We start from the raw sequence: 21,372 nt of genomic DNA on the forward strand, positions 1-21,372 counted from the left end.
TGAAGGGGAGGAGGTCGGCTGGTGAATTGGCGGGAATGGTAGTGCTATCGGAAAATTTTTCCCAAAAAATTTTTCCGCAAAAATTTTTTTACCACTATTTCTATATCATACCAAGAAGATACTAACCCTTCGAGTCGCTTCAACACAGAACAGAATGAACAGAGTTTCACCCGTGAAAAAGATATTAGAATTCTGTTATCGGCGATCGCGGTAACATATACTTCCTATAGTTAACATGGAGTATTAGCATTACATACGACGCGTTTTACGCGTTATTCACTGCTCATATGCGTTCTCGCAACTAGTGTTTTTTTCGCAGAATATACTAACCCTTCGAGAGGTTAGATTGTATGTAGCGGTCGCGGGGCCGACCCCCTGCAGGGGCATTATTCGCTCGCAACACTCCACGTTTTATGTGAAGTGGTGTAATATTCAACGCGGTGATATGCAGTAGTGGTCGTGAAATATGTTTTTCATATCACTAGGGTGGTGAAGAAACATAAATATATTGCAGTCACCAACACATGTGCATATTACTTTTCAGATATCAACAGTGTACAGACCCCTCCATGTGGGCAAGGAGGATATTCTAATTGAACCAGAGGTAGGGCGAGGATGTGAGTAGCGCGCGCCCTGGTGATCGATTTGAGGTATTGCCTTCATCGCCTTCGAGAAGGGCTGCGATGGAAATGAGCGGGAAGAAGATTTATGTTCAGCAGAGTAGAAGGCGAGGCGATGGTAAGGCGGCGTTGCATAAATCGATCAAGTGATCGATTAGGCCTTCGTGATGAAGGGGCGGAGCTCACTGAGTTCACTTCCATGGACTCAATCAATGAATTTTACATAGGTCCAGCCCGGTTCGATCCCCGGGTAGGACATTTCTCCATCATTAGAGTTTTTCGTGCATATCTCTCCGAGCTGTTCGCATAATCGAGTTTTTCCCAACACCTCCGCATATAGAGGAGTCGTTCGATCTATCTGGTAGCCTCCTACGCTTCGTAGTTAAGCCAGAATAATTCTGCACGCACGCACAACGCGAAAGTGCCTGCTGTTGCGGTATATGCTCCGCTCGCTTCGCAATTCTCACAAACACACGTCGTCGAGCATCTGCAAAATTTCCCGAACTGCTATGTGTACTCTCACTCTCCTATATTAACTTGGCAGTAGAATGAATTGTGGTTAGTATTTATGAAAAAATAACTTCAGGGGAAAGAATCGATTGATTTCAAATTTTCGGTTTTTTTCTTTATATTTTTTGGTTGTTCGATCAGGTGCGGTATCATCATCATCGTCGTTGAAGGCGGTAACGTTGAAAGAATTCAGGAGCTCACACTTGGTGGGGTCGGATGATAATCGATCAGGTGATCGATTATGTTTCGGGATATACACATAGTCAACTCCGTAAAAAATTTTGAGGATTTTTTGGGGGAAATTTTCGTTGGTTTCTGTACATTTCTACACGAATTCGTCAGCACACTCCTGAACACAGCCGAAGGAAGAGAACCATATTTCACAAAGATTTGTTAGAATTCCAGAGCAATAAAATACTCATTTGGAATAAGCGTTGCATATACGATGCGAAGTTGACCTGTGGCAGTAAATGAGTATCAGACCTTGAGTGCTTAACACAAGGCCCCAGTTACCAGTGAGCAGTTTTCGGTCCGAACACAATTGTCCCTGCGTGCTAAGGTGCTGCAAAGCTAGAGCTAGTAGTAGCTCATACGTAGCTCGTTATCATAGTTATAACGTAACGTATTCTGATGCGTTCTACTCCATTGTACGTCCGCTGTCGTACAAGGTTACCATAGCAACAGAATGAAAACTATAAACTTATGTATTATAGCAGATTGGGACTAGCGACAAAAGAGACAAGCTAAGAAACTTACCACAATTACACGAGGCAGCCTGCTAACACGACATTCAGCCGAACCGGCACAGTTCCGCATAATATTCACGTTCGTGTATACTGGGAGAATTTGTTGTATTATGTGGTGGTAATTTATCATACCATAACGAAGTTTCCCGTGATGTGAAAAAACACTAGTGAAAACATATTTCACTTGGAGTATTACGCCACTGGACGTAAAATGGGTTGTGGAACTCCGGTATATGCAAGTCGCTTTGTCCGTATGCGTGTGTGAATTTGTATGAGTTCAAAGCCTACTAAGACAACACGGCTTAGATCCACATAAGGAGGGAATAGTTTTAGCATATTAAATTGGCTCGTTTATCACACCAAGGAGTTTTGTTGTCTATACCATCGTTCTCCCTTTTCCGATGTTTTCATCGTGAGGTGTTGTTGATGAGGAGCTGCGGATTCGATACGAATTGGCGGCAGTGTGGGACGGAAGTTTGCGGAAATTGATTGACTCGAAAGAGAAAGTTGAAGAGTATAGGAATATCGTCGAGGTAGAAATGGTCTTCATCCATACCTGATTTGTATCTTACGCTGTCAACCTGAAGATATTTTTGTCAGATGTCGATGAAGTCTACTTTAGTTGCTAATGCTATCAATAGGATTTTGTTTTGCGCGCAGGTAAAGAAGTTCATAGAATTTTGTGGCGAAGTGACGGAATTTTGCGGCGCAGTGAAGGGATGAGTATATGTATCCGCTTCAGAGTATCTATGCGGGTGTATGTATGGTCCGTATTGGGTTGCGGTTGGAAGTCGAGGAGAGCTGCGAAATATCTTTTTGCACGGAAAAAAGTAATTTTTGTGATTTTTTTTTACCAGAAAATCTTCGCTGTGCGTTGAGCGAATCTTTTAGATTCTCTTTTTGGTATATTTTTTGGTCTGTTGCTGAGCCCTCTGGCGTTGACAGGGACGATGTACAGGTTGGTTGAATTACGGGAGTAGTAGAAGTGGAGGGAGATGGGATAGAACCCGGGTTGCTCGTGTGTAGGTGGTGGGCGCTTAACGTGGCGCGTAGATCGTCGGTGATATTGAATGTAGCAGCAGTGGGAGTGGCGGCGGTCCTTTATACGATCTGTCTCGTTGCTACTGCCTCTGGAAACGGTGACGGGTAGGTGGGTGAGATGTTTTCACGCGCCACGAAATTGGCAGATTTTGATCTGAGTAGATTTGTGACTGAATAGATTCAATGCTATCCTGTCACAGGATTCCTGTGCACTAAATCGGCTTATTTAGTAGACTTCCGAAAGTAACGGTTGTGGGTTCGATTCCCGGTGCGGATTTTTTTGAATCATTTTTAATCGTTTTTATTGATCGGAGATGAGAGTGTTCTCATTTGATACATGAACTGCGCTCTTCCGAATGGTATGTGTCTCGAGAGCTCGACTCGTGAAGTCGTAGAGAATTGATTCAAGCAAACGCACAGAAAAAGTGTGGTTATTTATTACAAGTTTTTTTAGGTTGTTACCTGCGTATTGTGGTACTGCAGCGTTGGTAGTGGTACTTATAGATGGTAGGGGAATTTATAATTGATTATGCATTTCGTGAAGTTGATGGCGTATCAGGTGGTTGGTATGTTGTGTTATCAGTGTTGAAACGGTTTGTTTAGGGGGGTATAATGGGACTCACACAAGGAAAGTCTCTTGTAATTTAATTAATAGCAGCTGATTCGTGACGGGCACACTGCGGGGTGAGAAAATATGCTCTTGCTCACCTGCGTGTGTTGGTGACAATTGCGAGGAAATTATTGTCGTACATGTATGTAAACTTCAGTGATTATCGAGGAAACTTTTGGACTCAGCTGAGGAGAGCAAGCATATATAATATATGATATATTCCTTCAACACTGCGCGGTATATGCCGTTCTTGTTTGTATTGGATCTCGCAACAGAATAGCATTATGTTATAAGTCTGAACAGTCGCAAGCAGAGGCGTGTATATCGGCGATCTCATTTCGGCGTTGGCAACATTTAGATAGAAATAAAATGGATTGATCGCGGACTTTCACGACTTCGGTGACCTATGCGACTTCATGTTCACTCCACGGATGGAGAATACAGAAGCACTCGTTCTACGAGAATGATATCGCAATCATGTCAGTGTTTCTACAAGCACAAGTTCGGATAGTCCCGGCGGGGGTCGAACTGCAAACCATCTGAGACTCAGATGGTTAGCGGTTCGACTCAGACTCTGAGTTATAGTACCGCTAAAAACTTGGATCGAGTTGCAGGAATAGCTTCGAAGTCAATGCATACATTAAGAACGAGGATAGCTTAGCCACAGAACTTCTGTGACAGAAGCTGATGGAGTCGTTGAGGGTAGGTTGACCCCCCAGCAGGGTGTGATGTGAGTGGAAATTTAGCACGATATTCTGTGTTTAGAAATTTCAAGGTGGAAATTTCCGGAATTTCCAGGAAATTTCCGCCAAGATGCTTCCGGGCTTCTGCGCTTGCGCGCAGTCGGGATCGAGCGAGTACAAGAGGAGCAAGATCACGAGTTGGAGAGTCGTTTCGTGGGTCCATGCGTTACATTGTCGATTGCGTGTCGCGTTCAGTTCGGGAGACAATGGTGACTCGAAAGGGATGTAGGTGCCTCAATCACGGTCACGACTGACGATCCGTCAAAGCAGCTTTGTGAGAGACAGGTTCTCGCTCTCGAAAAACCTCGTTTCTGGGTGGTCGAATTCTGTTCAGTATGTCGAAGAAATCTAGTTTGTCTCTGAAGGCTTTCCTGTTACATTGCCTATCTCTTAATGGCTCCCTCGTCGCGTAGGAGAAGCTCTCTCTTCGACCCCCGACCGCATTCCGCATTACCTGGTGAAAACTCGGGCTGAGCTTGGCCTCCCACCGCTACCAGATCACAATCCAGATCGCCAGCCGAGTGTGCACGTATGCCCTCATTGTTTTGGAAGCTCGAGTCGAGTGCTACAACTCCACGAGGCTCAGAAAGAATATTTCAGCTCACTGGGATGAACAGCGTGAAAAGAACCGGGGTGCGGTTGGAGCAGCTCGTTCTGATGCTGTATCACCTTTTACCTTACAAGCACCAGGTAAAGCGGCTTGCTTTGACGAGTTGTCCTCGCGTCACGCGAGTCGCGTGTTACAATACCATCAGTCACCCCAGGCGCCTTATCGCCGAGAGTCAACCACTTAGAGTCCAACGAGAATCAAGTGATCTCAGCTACCGGCATTCCTTCTCGAGATAACCGCCCTGACTCTCAAGACCGGAAAAACGTCGATCTATCGAGAGGCTTCCTGATATAAAAAACCTGTTTGCCTTTAACGTCGGAGGATTTAAAAATCCTAGAAACAGCATCCAGCTTCAAAAACTTGTGGCACCAAGTGGCACCTCATGACGCACGACGAAGACTTGTAAGCGCTCGCCTTGATGATCGATTCCAGGCTGGAATTTCCACAAATTCAGAATTTGAAATTCTGGAAATTTTCCAGCCGTTGGGGCTTTTACGCACAACAACCAATTCTGAGCATCACTACGACACTCTATCTATGCGGAGAGCTATTCTTAATGCAGATTGAGCTTTTTTATAAACAGAACGTGCGTAGAGATCAGTAAATAGCCATTTTTGTTAGATTTCCTGGAAATTCAAGGGTCGTGGAATTTTTTCCGAAATTTCCTTCGGAAATTTCAGGAATGGAAATTTACACTTGCAAAAATCACACCCTGCCCCCCAGTCAAAGGCGAACCAAATCGAATTTTGGTTAAGATGTAACGGATTTCTAAGGACCGTGTTTTTCTCGAGTAAGTTCCAAAGTTCACAATTTCACGCTGAATGAGCAGTGTTTCGGGCCGAAATTTTAGCTAGGTAGATAGAGTGATGAACTACGATACTCTGAAGTGGAAGGGTCATATTTGAAACCGTTACTGATATATGATAAGGGATCTACCAATGAGGGATCTACCACACCTACTATGACTATCGACCCTGCCCCACCGACAGTGCGCCCTCACATCAGGCAAGAGCCTGGCTCTATAGAGGCCGAGCATCTAATGACTTCGCGATTAAGACCGATCCGGGACGCAGGGGCTGTCGGCAGCTGTAGGTCCTACAGTGTAGGATAATATTACTTTATCATTGCCACTATTATGATTTGATGGGCACTGGCTCGAAATATGACCTCTGCCTCCACATGAATAGCATCGTGGCAGTCGTGCCGACTCCACACCTTTCTTTGTAGATGCATTTTCCTCGGATTCCGAGGCCAGCTCGTCCCGTGCCTCCTTCGCAAGAGCCATTGCCTTTATAGCCCCTATATCCTTTATACCCTTGCCTTTAGCAGGAGGCTGATCGGCTGAAACGGTAGCCACTGTTCCGGGCTTAGGCACTACGATGCTCTTGGCAAGTCTCAAACATCCCTCAACAATATCGGCTCTGGATTCCCATAAGGATTCCCTTTGGCTTTTAATGGCTGGTTTACCGGGGATATCGGCCGGAACTCCTTCCCAAAACATCAAACACGCCGCCGAATTCATCCATGTTTGATCAAGTTTGATACTTGATGGCTTGGATGAGCCATTCAGGCGTTGAAGCTCAGTCGAGAACTCTGCTGGACTCTCTTCTGGCCTCAACTCGCGGGTGAAGAAGTTATGCCAGCACTTGAATATATCGGCATCATAACGCTCTATAAGCACCAGTATAGCTTTCTGATTCAACTTCTCGTCATCAGCAGCAGTAATGGTAGTTGATGATGGGCATACGTTTACCTGTACAGTAGTATAGGCACACACGCTCGCCTTGCTGTTCGATTCTTCAAGCACAGCAAGATGCGCATTCCAGCAGAGCTTGAGACCCTCGGATGGTCACCGTCCAGACCGATTAGTGAAGAAAAAGATAAAGTAGTTCGAGGCGACATCCCTGAAAGGCAGCATATTTTTATGCTATATTTAGAAATATTATTGCCGTGGAATATTGCGGGTTCCAATGAGAGGCTTTGCGGTTAGAGATCTAGTCAGCTTCAGCTGGCTGGCTCCGGCCTCATGCTAGTGGGCTTCACCTCCGCCAAATGTACTTTGACCTCGTTAACCACGGCTTGGGTATGAGCTGGGGCATTTCCATCCCCCGAAGATCGCAAACGCGTCATCACCGGCTTATACCATCCGTAGATGGTCCACCCATGATTTTGTATTGGGTCACTTTCGGACCCGTTTATTCGTGCGCCTATTCTATCCATACTTAATCTCAGATCATAAACATCGATGTCATCATCTCGCAAGGGGTTCTCTAGTAACCCCCGGGGAAGGAATATTCGAGAAAAAGCTAAGCTCTGAAACTCGCACTGACCACCAGGGATATCAGGAGAGACAATAACGGATCGTACTACCCAGCTATAACGGCGAGCACGGGATAGACATACACAATCAAACGTATTTGGATATTGTCGATCGCAAGCCTCACCTGAGCATACACGATCCTCTACCCACGTTGGTCCGAGTTGTAGACTAACATTTTCCATCCCAAATGCTTTGAATCCCGTATTCGACGAAAATGTCAAGGGATCCACAAGTCTTTCATTATCAAAGACAGTGGCCCACTGTCAGTGGGTACTAAATACTCCTTAATGCGAACTATCTTAACCGCCCCATCTCCCATCATACCCCGAAACATGGGTTCAGCAATAGAATACACTCCTCCCACCTTTGTGTCTCTAAATTTGAAGAGGTTTGCGGTTTCTTGTTGCGAGTCCGTCAATATTATGAAAACGCCATTACTCTGCAGATATTGAAACACAAGGAACCGATCATAAACGCATAGGAACGTATACGTGGTACGTACCACGTATGCTTCGATACGAATGTCTTAATACCATGTCGACTCGTACCACCCTTCGTGGATCGATACAGTTGTACTTCAGGGTAACGAAATTTCGCTCGGGCCGGTGTGGATTGGAACCATTGAGAAGAATGGGAGCCGGGGTATCCGTTTCATGAACACGTCGCAGTACTCTAGGTCGATCACAGTCGTTTACCCCGGCAATCCTAAATCCTACAATATTGCTTTGAGCCCCAACAAGAAGCGGGTATCCGGTGTTACATCGAAGTTCAGGGCTCCTCGCTAATGTATTACCCAAGGGCCTTGGGCCAAGGCGCGAGTGGCAGCATGTCATGACCTATGACATACAGTCCGAAACCGCAGACCCGTTTCGGATGGCCCTGGTTCACTACAGATTCAACTTCACTTGGAAGCGACAGTACGGTCCGAGTAACCAGAACGAGATAAGATGGGAATATACCGAACATGAAGGCTGCGACAGGAAAATCCGCATAGTCGAAGACGGAGCCCAGATTAAGATATGGATTTCAGGTGGTATAAATGGCATGTTGACCGCATTGTTACAGAACGGGCGCTACATGGTGGACGAAATTCTATGGAGTCTTTCCAGTGACCTAGGCGACCATACAGGAGAGCCGAGAAACCTGAAGCACGTGAGATTCCCCCCGCATATTGAGCAGTACATCCTGGATGCTGCTTCTCGTGGAGAAAATGCCTCACATGTCTTGGCAAGGAAGAGTATCCCGAGTTTGCAAATCGTTTGACCGAGACAATAGTGATGTTATGAATACTTTTCCATGGAATCACTTTCAGTTGGCACGTTCAAAATCTGAGCTCGTCTCTGAGAATTAGACGAGATGCAATAAAGGTCTATGCACTCCTCACAACACGTGCTATGGCTTTTCTGATGCCATCATCAAGTTTGGACTCGTAAACATTCATGGGGCACCGGGAGAATTTTTGGGCAGCGAAAGAACTATTCGGGCACTGGAAGGATTCTTTCAAAGAAAACTCAAGAATTTCTTTGGATATTGAAGGTCTCTTTCAAACGCGCGCAAGTCCAGGCCCTAGACAAGTCCTAGTTTGTTGCTGAAGCGACACATTATAGGATGTTTCCGTTACTTGAATCGCAATAAAAAACAGATGAGTTTGTCGATACAAGACCTTGTAATACGGGTGAAGGATATAACGTGTATAATGGGATACGCCTTTTGAGCTGAATGCCATTCAATGAACAAACTATATAGGTAGAGATTTCCGGGGTAGGGATCGTCACCATCCGAAGATCCCACATTCGAAGAGACCACAGTTGCCGGACTCCAGCCGTGCGAACCGAATCGGTTCGCGGAAGGAAGATGTAAACTTCACAATGAGACTCTCCATTTGAGTCTCAAATTTTGAGAGGAGGGGCGATAGTTGATAGTGCCAGACAACAGTTTGGGCGTGAGGAAGGATACCACGTGCAAACTTGCAGCTTCCTAGTCGCAGTAAAGAAGCTACAATCGCATTGTTAGAGCGCTCCGCGAGCCGGGAGTTCCGGCCCACGGCCACCCTTAATGGGAGATACAGTATCTCAATACGCGAGTGCGATGGGGATTCTGAATGATATAAGACGAGGAGAAGTACCTGATGTGATGGAGGCCAATCACGGAATGGAATTCAGGTTTTGTTATACCTATTCGTCACCACATTCAGCTACAACATCTTTTTATACTTCAATAACGATTTGTACTCCATCGCGAATTTACTTTCCGTATTTATTCAGTTATTTTTCATTTCCATATCGATGCTCAGATATTCATACATATCCCTATTTAACCTCTTCTCTTTTCACCTTATCAATTAACTCCTGGGTATTATTCATCTGACTAAAACCAAAAATTCCTCGGATCAAAACCAGTGGCTTTAAGTCGCAAGAACTGCTATTATCTTATTGTCCTGACTACTTTGATGTAACTACACTGTGTACCATCCAAACACAATATTCAACTCCTATCGTATTCGTCTCTTTCACACTAACATCTCATGATCACTTGCGGTCTGAAGCGGATCTGTGATGCGCTCTCACTCATCATGGGATCTAATCATAGAACTAATTTTCTCGTATCCGTATGCTACTCCGAAAATCCTTGGCTTGAGGATTACTGTCAGAAAAACCTTACCCAACTCAACCTGGAACTTCCAAAGCTGCATAGGCCTACGTTCTTTATACATTGTAACGAGGGCATTTAACTCGTGTATCTCAACTCACCGTCTACACCCTCGAGCGTTAGCGAGCTAGGGAACTCCGGGGCGAAGCGACGGGCTCTGCTAGTGAGGATAGTTGATCATGTCAACTTGCTCTGTACGCACCCGCACGTGTTCTGTGGATATGAATCTCTACCGTCTGCGTGCGGGGAGACGCACGCTTCATAATTGCGTGCTAGAGGACACTCCCTCAGTCCGATCAGGGTTTACTTACGCGACACACATTTTGCTATCACCAAACCCTTGAGTTATTCCTCGAAGTGGCTGTGGACTTGCTTTTCCACGAACACGTCTTCTTTCAGTTGGGCCATGGCCTTCTGCGTCTTGGCGCCCGATTCGGCCATCATCGCGTCTTCCTAAGCATGAAGAGCTTTGATAGCACCGGAATGAGAACTATATACAGGAAGATCTAGAGCTTTAGACAGTAAAAGCAATAAAACCCTCCGGGTTGTTTTTTGGCCTCGGAAATAGAGGACCTCTTTTCATTATTCTCATCAACGTCAATGTGACGAGAGTGTTTGAACTGGTGATGCTGATGAATCATCAGTGATGATGGTGGCGGCCTTCAGTCTGCATGAGGGCAACCTGACGCCCGAAAGAGAGGCGACAGGTTGAAAGCCTGTTTGTTCTCGTTGGAGGTTGCTCTACCAGCAAATTGCAGGCAGCAATTTCAGACAGTATGATGTTAAGGTGCATGCCGCATGATTCGGTGGAGGTGGTCAAAGGTTACAAAGTAATAGCTGAGGCGATAGGAAATTCGTGCAGTAACGCATCGATCGATCGTTCCGACTCGTAGTTGATCATGCGCCATCAAAGCCATCTCGAGGTGTAGTATCTTAGCCTCCCCAACCCTAGTCTTACGTCCAGTTCATTCACTGCCCTTCTCGGCACTTGTTGTCTAGACTCCTCATCCAAAGCTATTGACGATGGACTCACACGGAACTCAACTCCGCTTTCTCTATAAGACCCATTCTCATATGCTGGTCATACTGACAAAATAGGCCGAAGAATAAGAAAATAAGAAGAAAAAAACGACCATTTAGATACGGGACACGCACCGCGGCCCTTTGTTGTAATCTGAATGCTAAGAATGAATCATCCTGGATGATAAGTACTGAGATGAGAAATTCGAGTGGATCAACCAGGAATCTTCGCCTGATAAGTGACAACTGTAGTAGAATCGTCACCATTCGGGTAGTGATGTGTACCGACTATACATTTGCCTCAATCCAATAAACTTGGTGCTCCACACCATTTTTCCCCACTGCAAGTTTGATCTTTCCTTGGTCACCCCATTCCTCATTCCAAGAGTTCACTGCTAACCAATACTCTTGACCCGCCTCAACTCCCCAACCTATAAGTTTAAGGGTATGAGCCCCCACCATGGCACCCGTTTTGTACTCGTAGACACCAGACTTGTAAAGTCGGAAATCTTCGTGGATCGTCATTATCGCGGCAACCTGAATTACAAAGGTGATCCGGCCATACTACCAGCCAAGCGATAGATTATATCGGAGATAAATTCACACTCTCAATCACTTCTAAGTACTGGTCAATCGGTTTTTAATAACACATGTAATAAGGATTTCATCAAACTCAATCTAGTTGTCAACTAGATTGTACTGATCTGTACTGATCAATGATCAAATGATTTATAGGGATGCAGGTGGTGGGCTTCATCACAGCTGCTAGAATTCAGTATGGAAATGAAGTGGACCTTATACTATGGGGCCCAAAGCTACGATAGCTTACGGGTCCATTATCGAATATTTCTTGCTTGATCTTCTCAGGGCTTATCGGTAGGCGTCCCCAGCTTTTAGCACGGTGAACGTCTCTAACATAGAGTAAATATGATTCATATTTACAGTATACGATGCTCCATATAATATGAAGTCTGCACCAGATGTAGTCCATCTGATGTCCTCTTACTTCTGCATGCTGGTCCCGTAGGCTTTATTGGGGCAAGTAGTTGGACATGCAGGAATGACCCGGCCCTACGACAATGGAGTCCATCACAATGTGATGGCGCCGCAAGACGCCCTACCTTAGACCCGCATCTGGGGTATTTGACTTTCATTCCGGGTACATGATTGCACTTCGGGAATGGATAAGGCCAGCAGCCATCATCGTTGCCCAGTTTCTTGGGCGGTTTGTATTCACCACCTAAACGGAGCACGAATGATGCGTATCCAGAGGAGACTCGGTGCCATTCTCAATCTCACTCAACTTGAATGACCCGAGTCGAAAATCCCTACCAGTAACAATGCCGTGATTTTTCATGAAGATCAGGCCTTCAGCCACGGAGCCTCTCCTACACCCATCCGATCTGAAGATGAAGTTTACTCTATCTATCATTAAGACAATGCATTATCATCGCCCTTGGTTCAATGCATATCTCTCACTTCGGACATCCGTTAGCATGATTGCAGCATGAAGTCAGGTATGCGAGAGATAGGATATCCGTGATTCTACCGCCGGACTGGATGCATACACGATCGTTGAACATTCCGACGGAAGCACTTGCCCAGCAATTATGACATTCGGCTTGGTCTCTGAGCGATGAATCTCCACTGAGGGGTTATCATAACAGCAGTAGGAAGGACTACCTTATATGGCCGATGACATCAGCACAGGAAGCAAACTTGATTTGAGCGTTGAAGTTACTTGGTAAAGTCGTCAACACCGGGTTTGTGGGTCCGAGAAGGCGATTCTCGCCACCTTCGTCCGGAGCCGAAGAGAGCATCGTATCCTTAGAGCATCCAGCAGGGAGGTCTTTGATTGACATACGTGTCAAGTAGTGGCACTGAATCCCGAGTTCGAGACTTGGAGAGGTATTCACGTAAGTAACTCATGGTAAGTTCACGACGTACCCTTGAAAGGTGGCTGATCTTTGGAGGCAGTCCACGACTGCTGCATCGAGTTGATCTTGTCAACCATAGATTGCAACAAAGCTGGCTTGGTGTTGTTGAAGAATTCAGTCAAGTACTCAATTGACACGTCTTCATGTAGATTCACCTCTTCGAGCTCATCTTTGAAACGAGAAAAATGCTGTGAGTCTTCATCTGGAGTATAGACGGATCCTGGACAAAAGGCAACAGCGTTAAAACGAGGAGAAGTGATGAGTGTTCCTACGACTCTGCTCCTTGATCTTGTCGAATACGCCCCGGAGATTGGAGATATCGCACCGAATTTGAAACACCAGGGCGCACATCGAGAGAAGTAGGAGGGAGTTACTCATATTGAGAACGAAGTGATACTACAGCTGCTAGAAAACAGTTCATAGGAGTCCTATAGCCGTCTGCGTAGTTAGCCTTGGAGGAAGCATCAAGTAGTATAGCGTCCTGGAGTTCAAGCTTGGTGGAGGAAACCATTTTTCGCCCTTTTTTTTCAGGGCGAGGGCAGGGCCCCTCCGCCCGTTATCAGAGCCAATTTATACACATCGAAGATGGTACCGTCCCTAGCCTTTTTCGCGATCTACCCATAATATCGAACCGGGACTAGTACCAAACGAATCCTTATCGAATTTTAGGAACAATGGCATCAGCCGTTTTCTGGTTTATAGCTTGTGGTAGGAGCTATGATCGATTTAAGATTCTCCGTTAGGATGTCCGCTCAAAAATCGTCACTTGCAATCTTAAGGTGGGATTGGTCTAGTGGTATGCGCCGCGGCTGACGACCGGAAGGTCCCTGGATCGAATCTCGGGTTGGACAAAATAAACTTTTTATATTATTTAAATATATCACGATTTTAATTATTCTTAGATCTATTTCGTGGCGCGTGAGAAGTATATGCAACTTTCTATACCGCTATTCCCGATGTTATAATATGAGATGTCGGTTCAAAGCTCATGGCTCGGCTGTGTAGGGGGCCCCACATAGTGGGGTCTGCACAGCCGAGCCGGCCGTAGGTCAGACTCCTCACGTAACCATCCCCCTCAAAGCTGCGCAGCACTAAACTACGGCAGAGGCCGTACAGCCTAAAGGTCGAGCGGTCAGCCTCACACCCGTGAGGCATGGGTTCGATACCGGTCGATCCCCCATAGAGGAGGAATGCTAGCGCAGCGCACATGCGGACACCGCTAGGTGGAACCGTCGCCCCACATCTGTACGTATCAACATCCGTACGTATCAACATCTCTACGTGTAAATCCTCACGCGCAGCAAAAAGAGTGGGGACAACCTCGCGAAGCGGGGATGAAAGTTTTTGTAGATGAATATACTATATTCAATGTAGTGCAGTGGGTTAGATTCATGACTACTGAGAGGGTGTCCTTGATCGGTAGTTGCTGCACGGCCGACAAATTTTTCACCGCGCCACCAATTTCTCATCTCGCCACCAAATTACTCAGACAGCGCCACTTTTTTCTTACGGAGCTACCCGGATCAACGACGGATCAGCGAATCACTCAGTGGCTGCATCCGGATTCAACACAATCTTTCGTATATACCCTAAGAGTATCAAACGAATACAATCATATTTTCTGAGGAATGATATCGAGTTTGACTTAATTCACACGTCGCCCCACATCTGTACGTATCATCACCCGTACGTATGAATCGACACGCGCCGCAGTTGAGCGAGGACAACCTCGTGAAGCGAAGTTTAGAGTTTTTGTAGATTAGTATACTGCAATGGGTTAGCCTCATGGTCACTGAGAGGGTTTCAAAATGGGCCCGCTATTAGAAGAGTAAGAAAATCGTCCTCGCCCCGGAAGTGTGATTCGCTCATCGGTGATCAATTCATATCCGACATAACAACCTCAACGCATGAATGACATCCGAGTATGGTGGAATTCAGGTGCAATGTGAGACGATTTAAACCATTAACACTCGATCCCTATCCTCACTATATGTCCATAAGTCATGTAACTAATCGAGTTTTCCCAACACCAAGTAATCGAAAAAAGCATTACTCAACTGTAGATCTGCGGAAAAGCGCCCTTGCTTTCTTCGCATGCATCGCCCAAAAACTACCGTGAAGTAAAATAACACTCCGCTAATGAGTACATTAGCACATCCGCCCTTTAAGGTTTTGACACTGAGGTACCTCACCCAGTCACCAATACTGACTGCATAAGTATAACAGGTTCGAACATCAAAATCATTTCCACAGGCCAGAAAACTCACTGCGTTTTCCGGCTTGTGGGGGGAGAATGGCTCTGAGTTGAACTCAGAGATTGCATCTCGACCAACTTTGATGATAGGGGCACTTTCCCCGAAACATAGTCCTCCACCTTAATAGCATAACCGCGTCGCCCGTACGGCACTTTGAATGGTACTCTCGGGTTCGACCAAGCGGTAGAGATTCTGGCACGCGTTGGTGCCGCTCTACATTGGAAGTCATGACTCTAATCGTTATCTCCCGCTGGTCTCTTAGCGTGCCTCCTCTGTCCTGTATGCAAACCTTCGGTCGTCGTCTTCCGCCCTCCCCCGCTCGTCCAGGCCTCGTCCTTTCTCATCCAGTAGCCTAGTTATCCCTTCCCCATTACATCAATACCTATCAGAGTTTGCGACAGATTCCTTGGGCCTCTATACTCCTCTACCCCGTTCTCCGCCGCCCTTGGTGTCGTCGGTAGGCATCGCGCGTTCGTCTGTGCGTGCGCATCTAGATCGCGTACGTCGATCCTCGTGATCGTTCTTGGTTGTACTGAAAGCGGACAGTTCGTTTCCGCTTGCAAAAGGTCGAAGCGAACGCCTCCTTGCTTAACCTACAGTCACCGGTACTTCCGCTTCTAGTGATCAGTTCTGGTCAATACTTGAGTTCTAGTGGTCCGAGTGGCCTAGCAAAAGCCGGAAAACCGGTGGACCACCAGCGTTGGTGATGTCGTTCGGGTATGTCGAGTTCAACTCGAAGTTGACATCTTTTGCGTCGGGGAGTAGGCCCCGAATCCTCCCAGTTTTCAACCTTCTTCAAAAATGTTATCCCTCGTCCACGTTGCCGTGTTGCTCTTGCCTATGGTAGTTGGTCATCTGCCATCGCCTGTGACACAGATCGGGGCAGAGAATATACTGCGCTCTCTCTCGGACGATATCACTTATCGTAATTATAAACCTGTCGACAACCTGCGCCTAATCGGTAGGCAAGCCGTCGAGTTTTGCAAAGACATCTTCTGTTACGTCGCAGTGGATCGTAAAAGCATTGAACAGAAGGTCGGTTGGGTCGTCACTCTGGTCGTGCTTAAAATACAGGTGTCGTTTACTTCAGTATTTGTGAGCCTCGAGCACCTCAAGCGGTGAATGTTCCCACTCGGCATGCTTTCAGACTGTCGTCGGCATTGTTCAAATGATCATTCCCGGGAAGCACTTGAGTCCCCAGGACAGAAACGCGATCTGTGGCGACAGGTGAAGTCTGTTTGGAACGACTCTCAGACTCTGCTTCTTGGCAATACCGTGTGACACCGCGACTTTAAGAGAAATCTTCTCAGAGAATCTTCCAGGAAGATTCTTCCTATTGATATGCTTCTAGTGGTGATCCCGAGAAGTTCACATTTCTTGCAGGCTGTCAAATAATCGTCTTTCCCTGTGCTGTTTCCCCTCCTGCACGAGGACACCCAAAGGAAACCTCGCACATCTATTTTTCGTAGGGTCGGCACTTCTGACGGCTATCTGATGCTCCTGCATTCGCTCTCAACTCTTTCAGTTAAAAGTATTCGATGCTTATCGAGGAATCGCCACGGAGATGCTATCGCATACTTTCGCGGTGGTAAGTCTCTCATCGCCATTGCTGAATTCGTTTGTGGCGCCCCGACTCGACGAAGATCTCGGCTCAACTCAGCTGTATGAATGAAGCTGTATGACGATCTCCCTTCAGCTCGAGCAAACCCATCCCAAGCTTATGGCCATCTATCTGCATGTGGACTCGGACAATCTTCCCGCCATACGATTATACGAGAAGTCGGGATTCAAAAGGATTGTTTGTAAGTCGCCGCGAAGTCCGTCTGTCCGACGAGTGTTGTGCGTTCTGACACTCTGGTATCCACCTCGCGATTTTCAATGTCAGCTCCTTCAAGCAAGGTCTTTCTCTATGCCCGCTACATGTAATGTAGCAGTTTCTTGCTGAAGAGCAGACAGTCCTTCGGCTGTACAAGTGAGCCCGCCACTTCTCCTCCTTTCCGCCTCTTTCGCTGATTCTGTCGATCTCAGTGACTCTGGCAGTCGTACGACGACGGCTCATCCTAATCATAACATGTCATGCCTCCTAAACGGAGGCATTGCCATGCTAGAAATTTTCTTCTTAAATGTCTCGGTCCCGTCTAGTACTCGGTGGTAGCGGGTACAAGGCTAGACCGGTGTCGAATAGTCATCCACTAAGCAGATTTCTTTTCATCAGTTGGTGACACCAACGCATTCAGTCGATCCTCAGAAAAGATCGTAAAGATAGAGGGTTATAGTCCGCCATAGCCTTCATCAGTCTTCTTCAGCTATATTCGCCCACTCAATCTCATGTTGCGTTCCGACAGTAGATGACGAGCTTGAGATGCTAATCATTAGTTGACGCGCCGGGAAAGCTGTTTATCGTAGGCAATGGAGAGGTGAGGGTCTGGCCTTCAAGTTGCTTCGGAGGCCACCAACCCAACTGCACCAGGCAGGCCACCTCCGTAGCATTCTTAACTTTGACTCTAACAGAAGACGCCAAAGGATTGCCTGATTATCTAAGCTCATCGAGTCGATAATGCAGAAAATCGTTCATACACAACCGCTGACCAGAGTAGACTCTACATCTTCACGCGGCGAGAAACCATCGACGGTATTGCCACTGCGGACTTGAGGACTACAAGATGTCAGCCACGGGTCCTCTCAGTCAGAGGCCCGCATAGCTGAGTTACTCAGCCTGAGTATAAATGCCCTGAATAATACTTATGAAAAATCACCATACAGATTGGGATTGTAGATAGACCAAAATATGTGATAAACCATCACGTTAAATCGAAACCATCACGCCTGCTACTCCAATGCTCGAGCGCCTTCTGGCTCAAATCGCCTCATCGCAGTCGCCAGACTCAGTTATAGCTTGTCCCGAGAAATAAGTCATCATGGTGTTGGTCTTATTGTTGTACAGAAATGTGGGCAAGTCGCCATCTTTCATTTCGCAACACTGGCAGTTCTTGCTGAGGTTGAAGCTTCATATAAGTTTGGTTTGCTCTCGAACACTGAGTAGTCGTCGCTGGAAAAATCAGAACAACTGCATGTAACAGTTGGGCACGGCTCGTCCGAATCAGAAGAAGGCCACGACATTTGAACACACAGCTCATCGTCGTAGTCAATGAGGTTGTAATACTCAGTATTACAGGAACCCAGACAGAGACTCAGGTGGACTCAGAAACCCGAACAAACCACAGTACGGTGAGACTGAAGTATCTGCTACCACCTTCGTGGCCTCCGAGTATGGTGTGAAGGCACCTTCGGACTTGGACAACTTGACGAACCTTCTTCGGTCTTCCAGCTTCGGCCTTCAACGCCAACAGGTAGACTGTATATGAGGTTCATAGTTCAATACCATGATTATATAGTTACTTCCCGGGCCCTCTAGCTCTATGTTGCCAGCCGGGGCTCCCTCATCATCATCGTCAAATGCAGTTGGGGGAGGCAGTTCTGAGCATCTGGTTCGACGGACCATCGATTGGAAATCCTTCGGGTTCCTGTATCGACTCATCAGAGTTGGGATGGATGCTAACGATCCGAAAGCTCCCCTTGGGCTAAAACAGTTATTCCCTTAAACGCTGTACAAGACATAACGAATTGACCTGGTCAATTTGACCACCGCATACGCGATCAGGATCGATTGAAGGAGAAATCAATTGAAATGACGTGCGCCAGATGTCATATCCGTTTCACAACATGGTGATTTCATGTATGCTGGACCAGCACAGCTGGTATACAACATCATGTTCAACATGGTGTGCTGTGTTCAATGCTTGGAGTAGCTCTCTAGAAGTCTCTGTTATAGTCAGGATGGATTTCACCCACATTGACCCGAGTCTACTACACAGATTTGTTGATATATGCCCAAGTTGGATCAGCCGAATGACGACGTGGTCTCCGATGAAGGAGCCGTCTTAATCTCGAACTCAACCCCAAAATACGTTCATCTGCCGGTGTGGGTGGGAGCAGGGGTTCGACAGCTCTACTCGTCGAAGGGACCATGTACGCCGTGAACACTGGGCCGAATTGGGTCTGCTGCCATCTCCTACCAAAAAGTGTCGAAAACGCCGAAGGTCTTCTAATAGGAGACTTCTATGGTGACCTCAACAGCAAGCACCAACAGCGATCCTTCCCTCAAGTTTACTCCCAAGACGTAGCACTCCTTTCTGAAGGTGCAAGCTGGGGATGAGGTCGAATCATTTCATGAAAATCTTGTTCCTCTGGCGACGGCTGGCAACCTTGGGATTCATGGTACGTAGCAGCATTGGAAGTAGTTGTCACTACAGTGCACGAGCCACTCGTGACGAGCGTGGTTCGCGCTCCATGTCGTAGTTGTGCGCTAGTGCTGGCATGCAGATAAGAATCTTCTGAGATGTAGGTAACACCTAGTACTTGAAGCGTGCATACCTGGTACTAGCAGCCTATGGTGTACGGACTTTCTACAAAAGGCCTTTGAAGCCTCGTTACTTCGTTTGCCTAGAGTTCTGTGAGGCAGAGCCTCAGACGAATTAAGAACCAGCGAGAACTGTGCGGAAGTAGCAGATGTGCCAAGAGTTACTAGCCAACGCACGCGATGTATCACAACCTATGCAGTGGAGACTCGGGCAATAATCAACTAGGCCATAGGCGTGTGTGTGAGTTTATAGTCCAGTGGAGTTAGTTTATTAGCAATCCGAACTTTACCATCCGGCAACTCGAAGACTGAGCGTTTGTGTAAATGGAAATTATGGACCTCCAGGTACGACGCAAGAGCTCGAGAAATTTTACACCAATCTTGGGCATCTCATTAATGGTGATTCACAGAGAGACTCTCTCACTGAGAGATGCGGGGTGAGGTCGTGTATAGATGTTGAGGGTTGATGCATTGATGGGTTGAGTCAAAGTGAAAACGAACAAATCCTCAAGGGCCTATTTCTAACTTTAAAATAGACCCTTGGGGATGTGTTGAAATTCTACCATTGGGGTGCCTTGTTTGAGAAATTTTACCGGTAAGGACGCATTCTAAGGGCGAAGTTGTTTTATAAGACTCCTTAACATAGGCCAGGATGAGGAGTGAGAACGTTTGGAACTTCACTCCAATTTGTAGACTAAAATAATCGTTCGAGAGTATTCACTCCAGTGCTGGAATATCTGCAAAGGCGCCTCAGGCGACCTCAAATCTTTCCTCATCCTCGCGTCTTTTCCCTCGATCGTAGATCTCGACATCCGTGGGATTCCGAGATCAAAGATCGGAGTCTCTATCGAAATTTAGGATTCCGGATGTTATCCGACATCCTAAATTCAAAATTTTCGAAAAATGCGAGTCACTCGTAACGAGTGACACGTACGCACATGCGCAGTTCACCGCTTTAGCGTTATCAACGCGCCGCAGACTGCGGCCCGCAATTTACGCGCTTCAGGCAATGCCTGTCACATGACACATGGCAGCCATGTGCTCATGGATTTTGTGCCGTTACATCCTCCTGTTTAGGTGGGCAACCGACCAAAGCAGGTGCAACGGCACAAATATCGAAAATTTTGGTCCAAAATTGACTAACTCGACCGACTTGAACAAATAAAAAAACTCATAAAAACTGATTTGTATTACTATTACTGTGGTTCTTTCACCCCACTGACCATCTTTCTGGGGACCACACTACTGTCCACTTCAAGTGGACAACTTATATAGAAAACTATAACTAGTAAGGAAAATCTGAGCCACCCTCGCTGTCGCTTTCGCTCGGGTCCGATGTTCCGAGCTGAGCAGTATCATCCTCATCTATGGGGGTGCGTTTGATCGCACTCCATGGTACACTCGCAATCTCCGGCCGTTCAGCGATGTTTAGGACACGATCAATAACTTGCGAATGACGGAACTTCCGATTCCGGTACATTTGCTTGCCAGCTCTGGTGAAACCTTGGAACGTTTTCGGCATGCGCAGCAGGGCTCCTTCCAGGAAAGAGTCAAGCTGGTCCATACCGATTTTGTTCCAAGTCAGAAGACTTGTTGCAGCACGCATTTCTACTGAGAGGTGCCTGCGTGGACTTATACTTCCGAGAACAGAGCACTCTGACTCCACTATACTCTCTGCGCACACCTTCAAGGAAACATGCGAAGCTACATACAGTGCGTCTTCAACACCTTCGTACAGAGCTGATTCTCGATGCAAGCGCTCCCAGAGACGAGTCATATCTACATCACTCGGGCTCTCGTTCGTGACCAGTGAACGGAAGGTTTCCTGGAGCTTGAGATACTGGGTCTTGAGCTCTGACTCTGCGAGATTCTCACCAGTGTAGCTGGCGAT

At 46.7% G+C, this 21,372-nt stretch overlaps 4 protein-coding genes across 4 annotated transcripts in view; 1 reads left to right on the forward strand and 3 right to left on the reverse strand.

Moving 5' to 3' along the window:
- Pmar_PMAR026388 (hypothetical protein) overlaps positions 1-1,350 on the forward strand; it is a gene marked incomplete at both ends in the record, with an annotated part of 2,982 nt that extends 1,632 nt beyond the window's left edge. Inside the window, 3 exons of the mRNA XM_002772974.1 lie at positions 545-604; positions 651-766; positions 1,272-1,350. Of these exons, the coding sequence (XP_002773020.1) occupies positions 545-604; positions 651-766; positions 1,272-1,350 (255 nt within the window). The remainder of the gene's footprint in view (positions 1-544; positions 605-650; positions 767-1,271) is intronic.
- Positions 1,351-10,194: 8,844 nt separating this feature from the next.
- On the reverse strand, positions 10,195-12,731 carry Pmar_PMAR026389 (cathepsin B, putative; the record flags this gene model as incomplete). Its single annotated transcript, XM_002772975.1, has 8 exons — positions 10,195-10,302; positions 10,808-10,863; positions 11,199-11,406; positions 11,699-11,780; positions 11,935-12,109; positions 12,202-12,272; positions 12,349-12,498; positions 12,553-12,731. The coding sequence occupies 8 exons, from the start codon at positions 12,729-12,731 to the stop codon at positions 10,195-10,197; spliced, it is 1,029 nt and encodes a 342-aa protein (XP_002773021.1).
- Positions 12,732-12,805: 74 nt separating this feature from the next.
- Positions 12,806-13,157, reverse strand: Pmar_PMAR026390 (hypothetical protein; the record flags this gene model as incomplete). Its single annotated transcript, XM_002772976.1, has 2 exons — positions 12,806-13,026; positions 13,079-13,157. 2 exons carry the CDS (start codon positions 13,155-13,157, stop codon positions 12,806-12,808), a joined length of 300 nt encoding a protein of 99 aa, XP_002773022.1.
- Positions 13,158-20,766: 7,609 nt separating this feature from the next.
- Positions 20,767-21,087, reverse strand: Pmar_PMAR026391 (hypothetical protein; the record flags this gene model as incomplete). The annotated part of the gene is made up of 1 exon (XM_002772977.1): positions 20,767-21,087. The coding sequence occupies one exon, from the start codon at positions 21,085-21,087 to the stop codon at positions 20,767-20,769; it is 321 nt and encodes a 106-aa protein (XP_002773023.1).
- Between the last annotated feature and the right edge of the window lie 285 nt (positions 21,088-21,372).

Source organism: Perkinsus marinus, assembly GCF_000006405.1.
Source record: "Perkinsus marinus ATCC 50983 genomic scaffold scf_1104296959768, whole genome shotgun sequence".
NCBI classification, from domain to species: Eukaryota; Perkinsozoa; order Perkinsida; family Perkinsidae; genus Perkinsus; species Perkinsus marinus.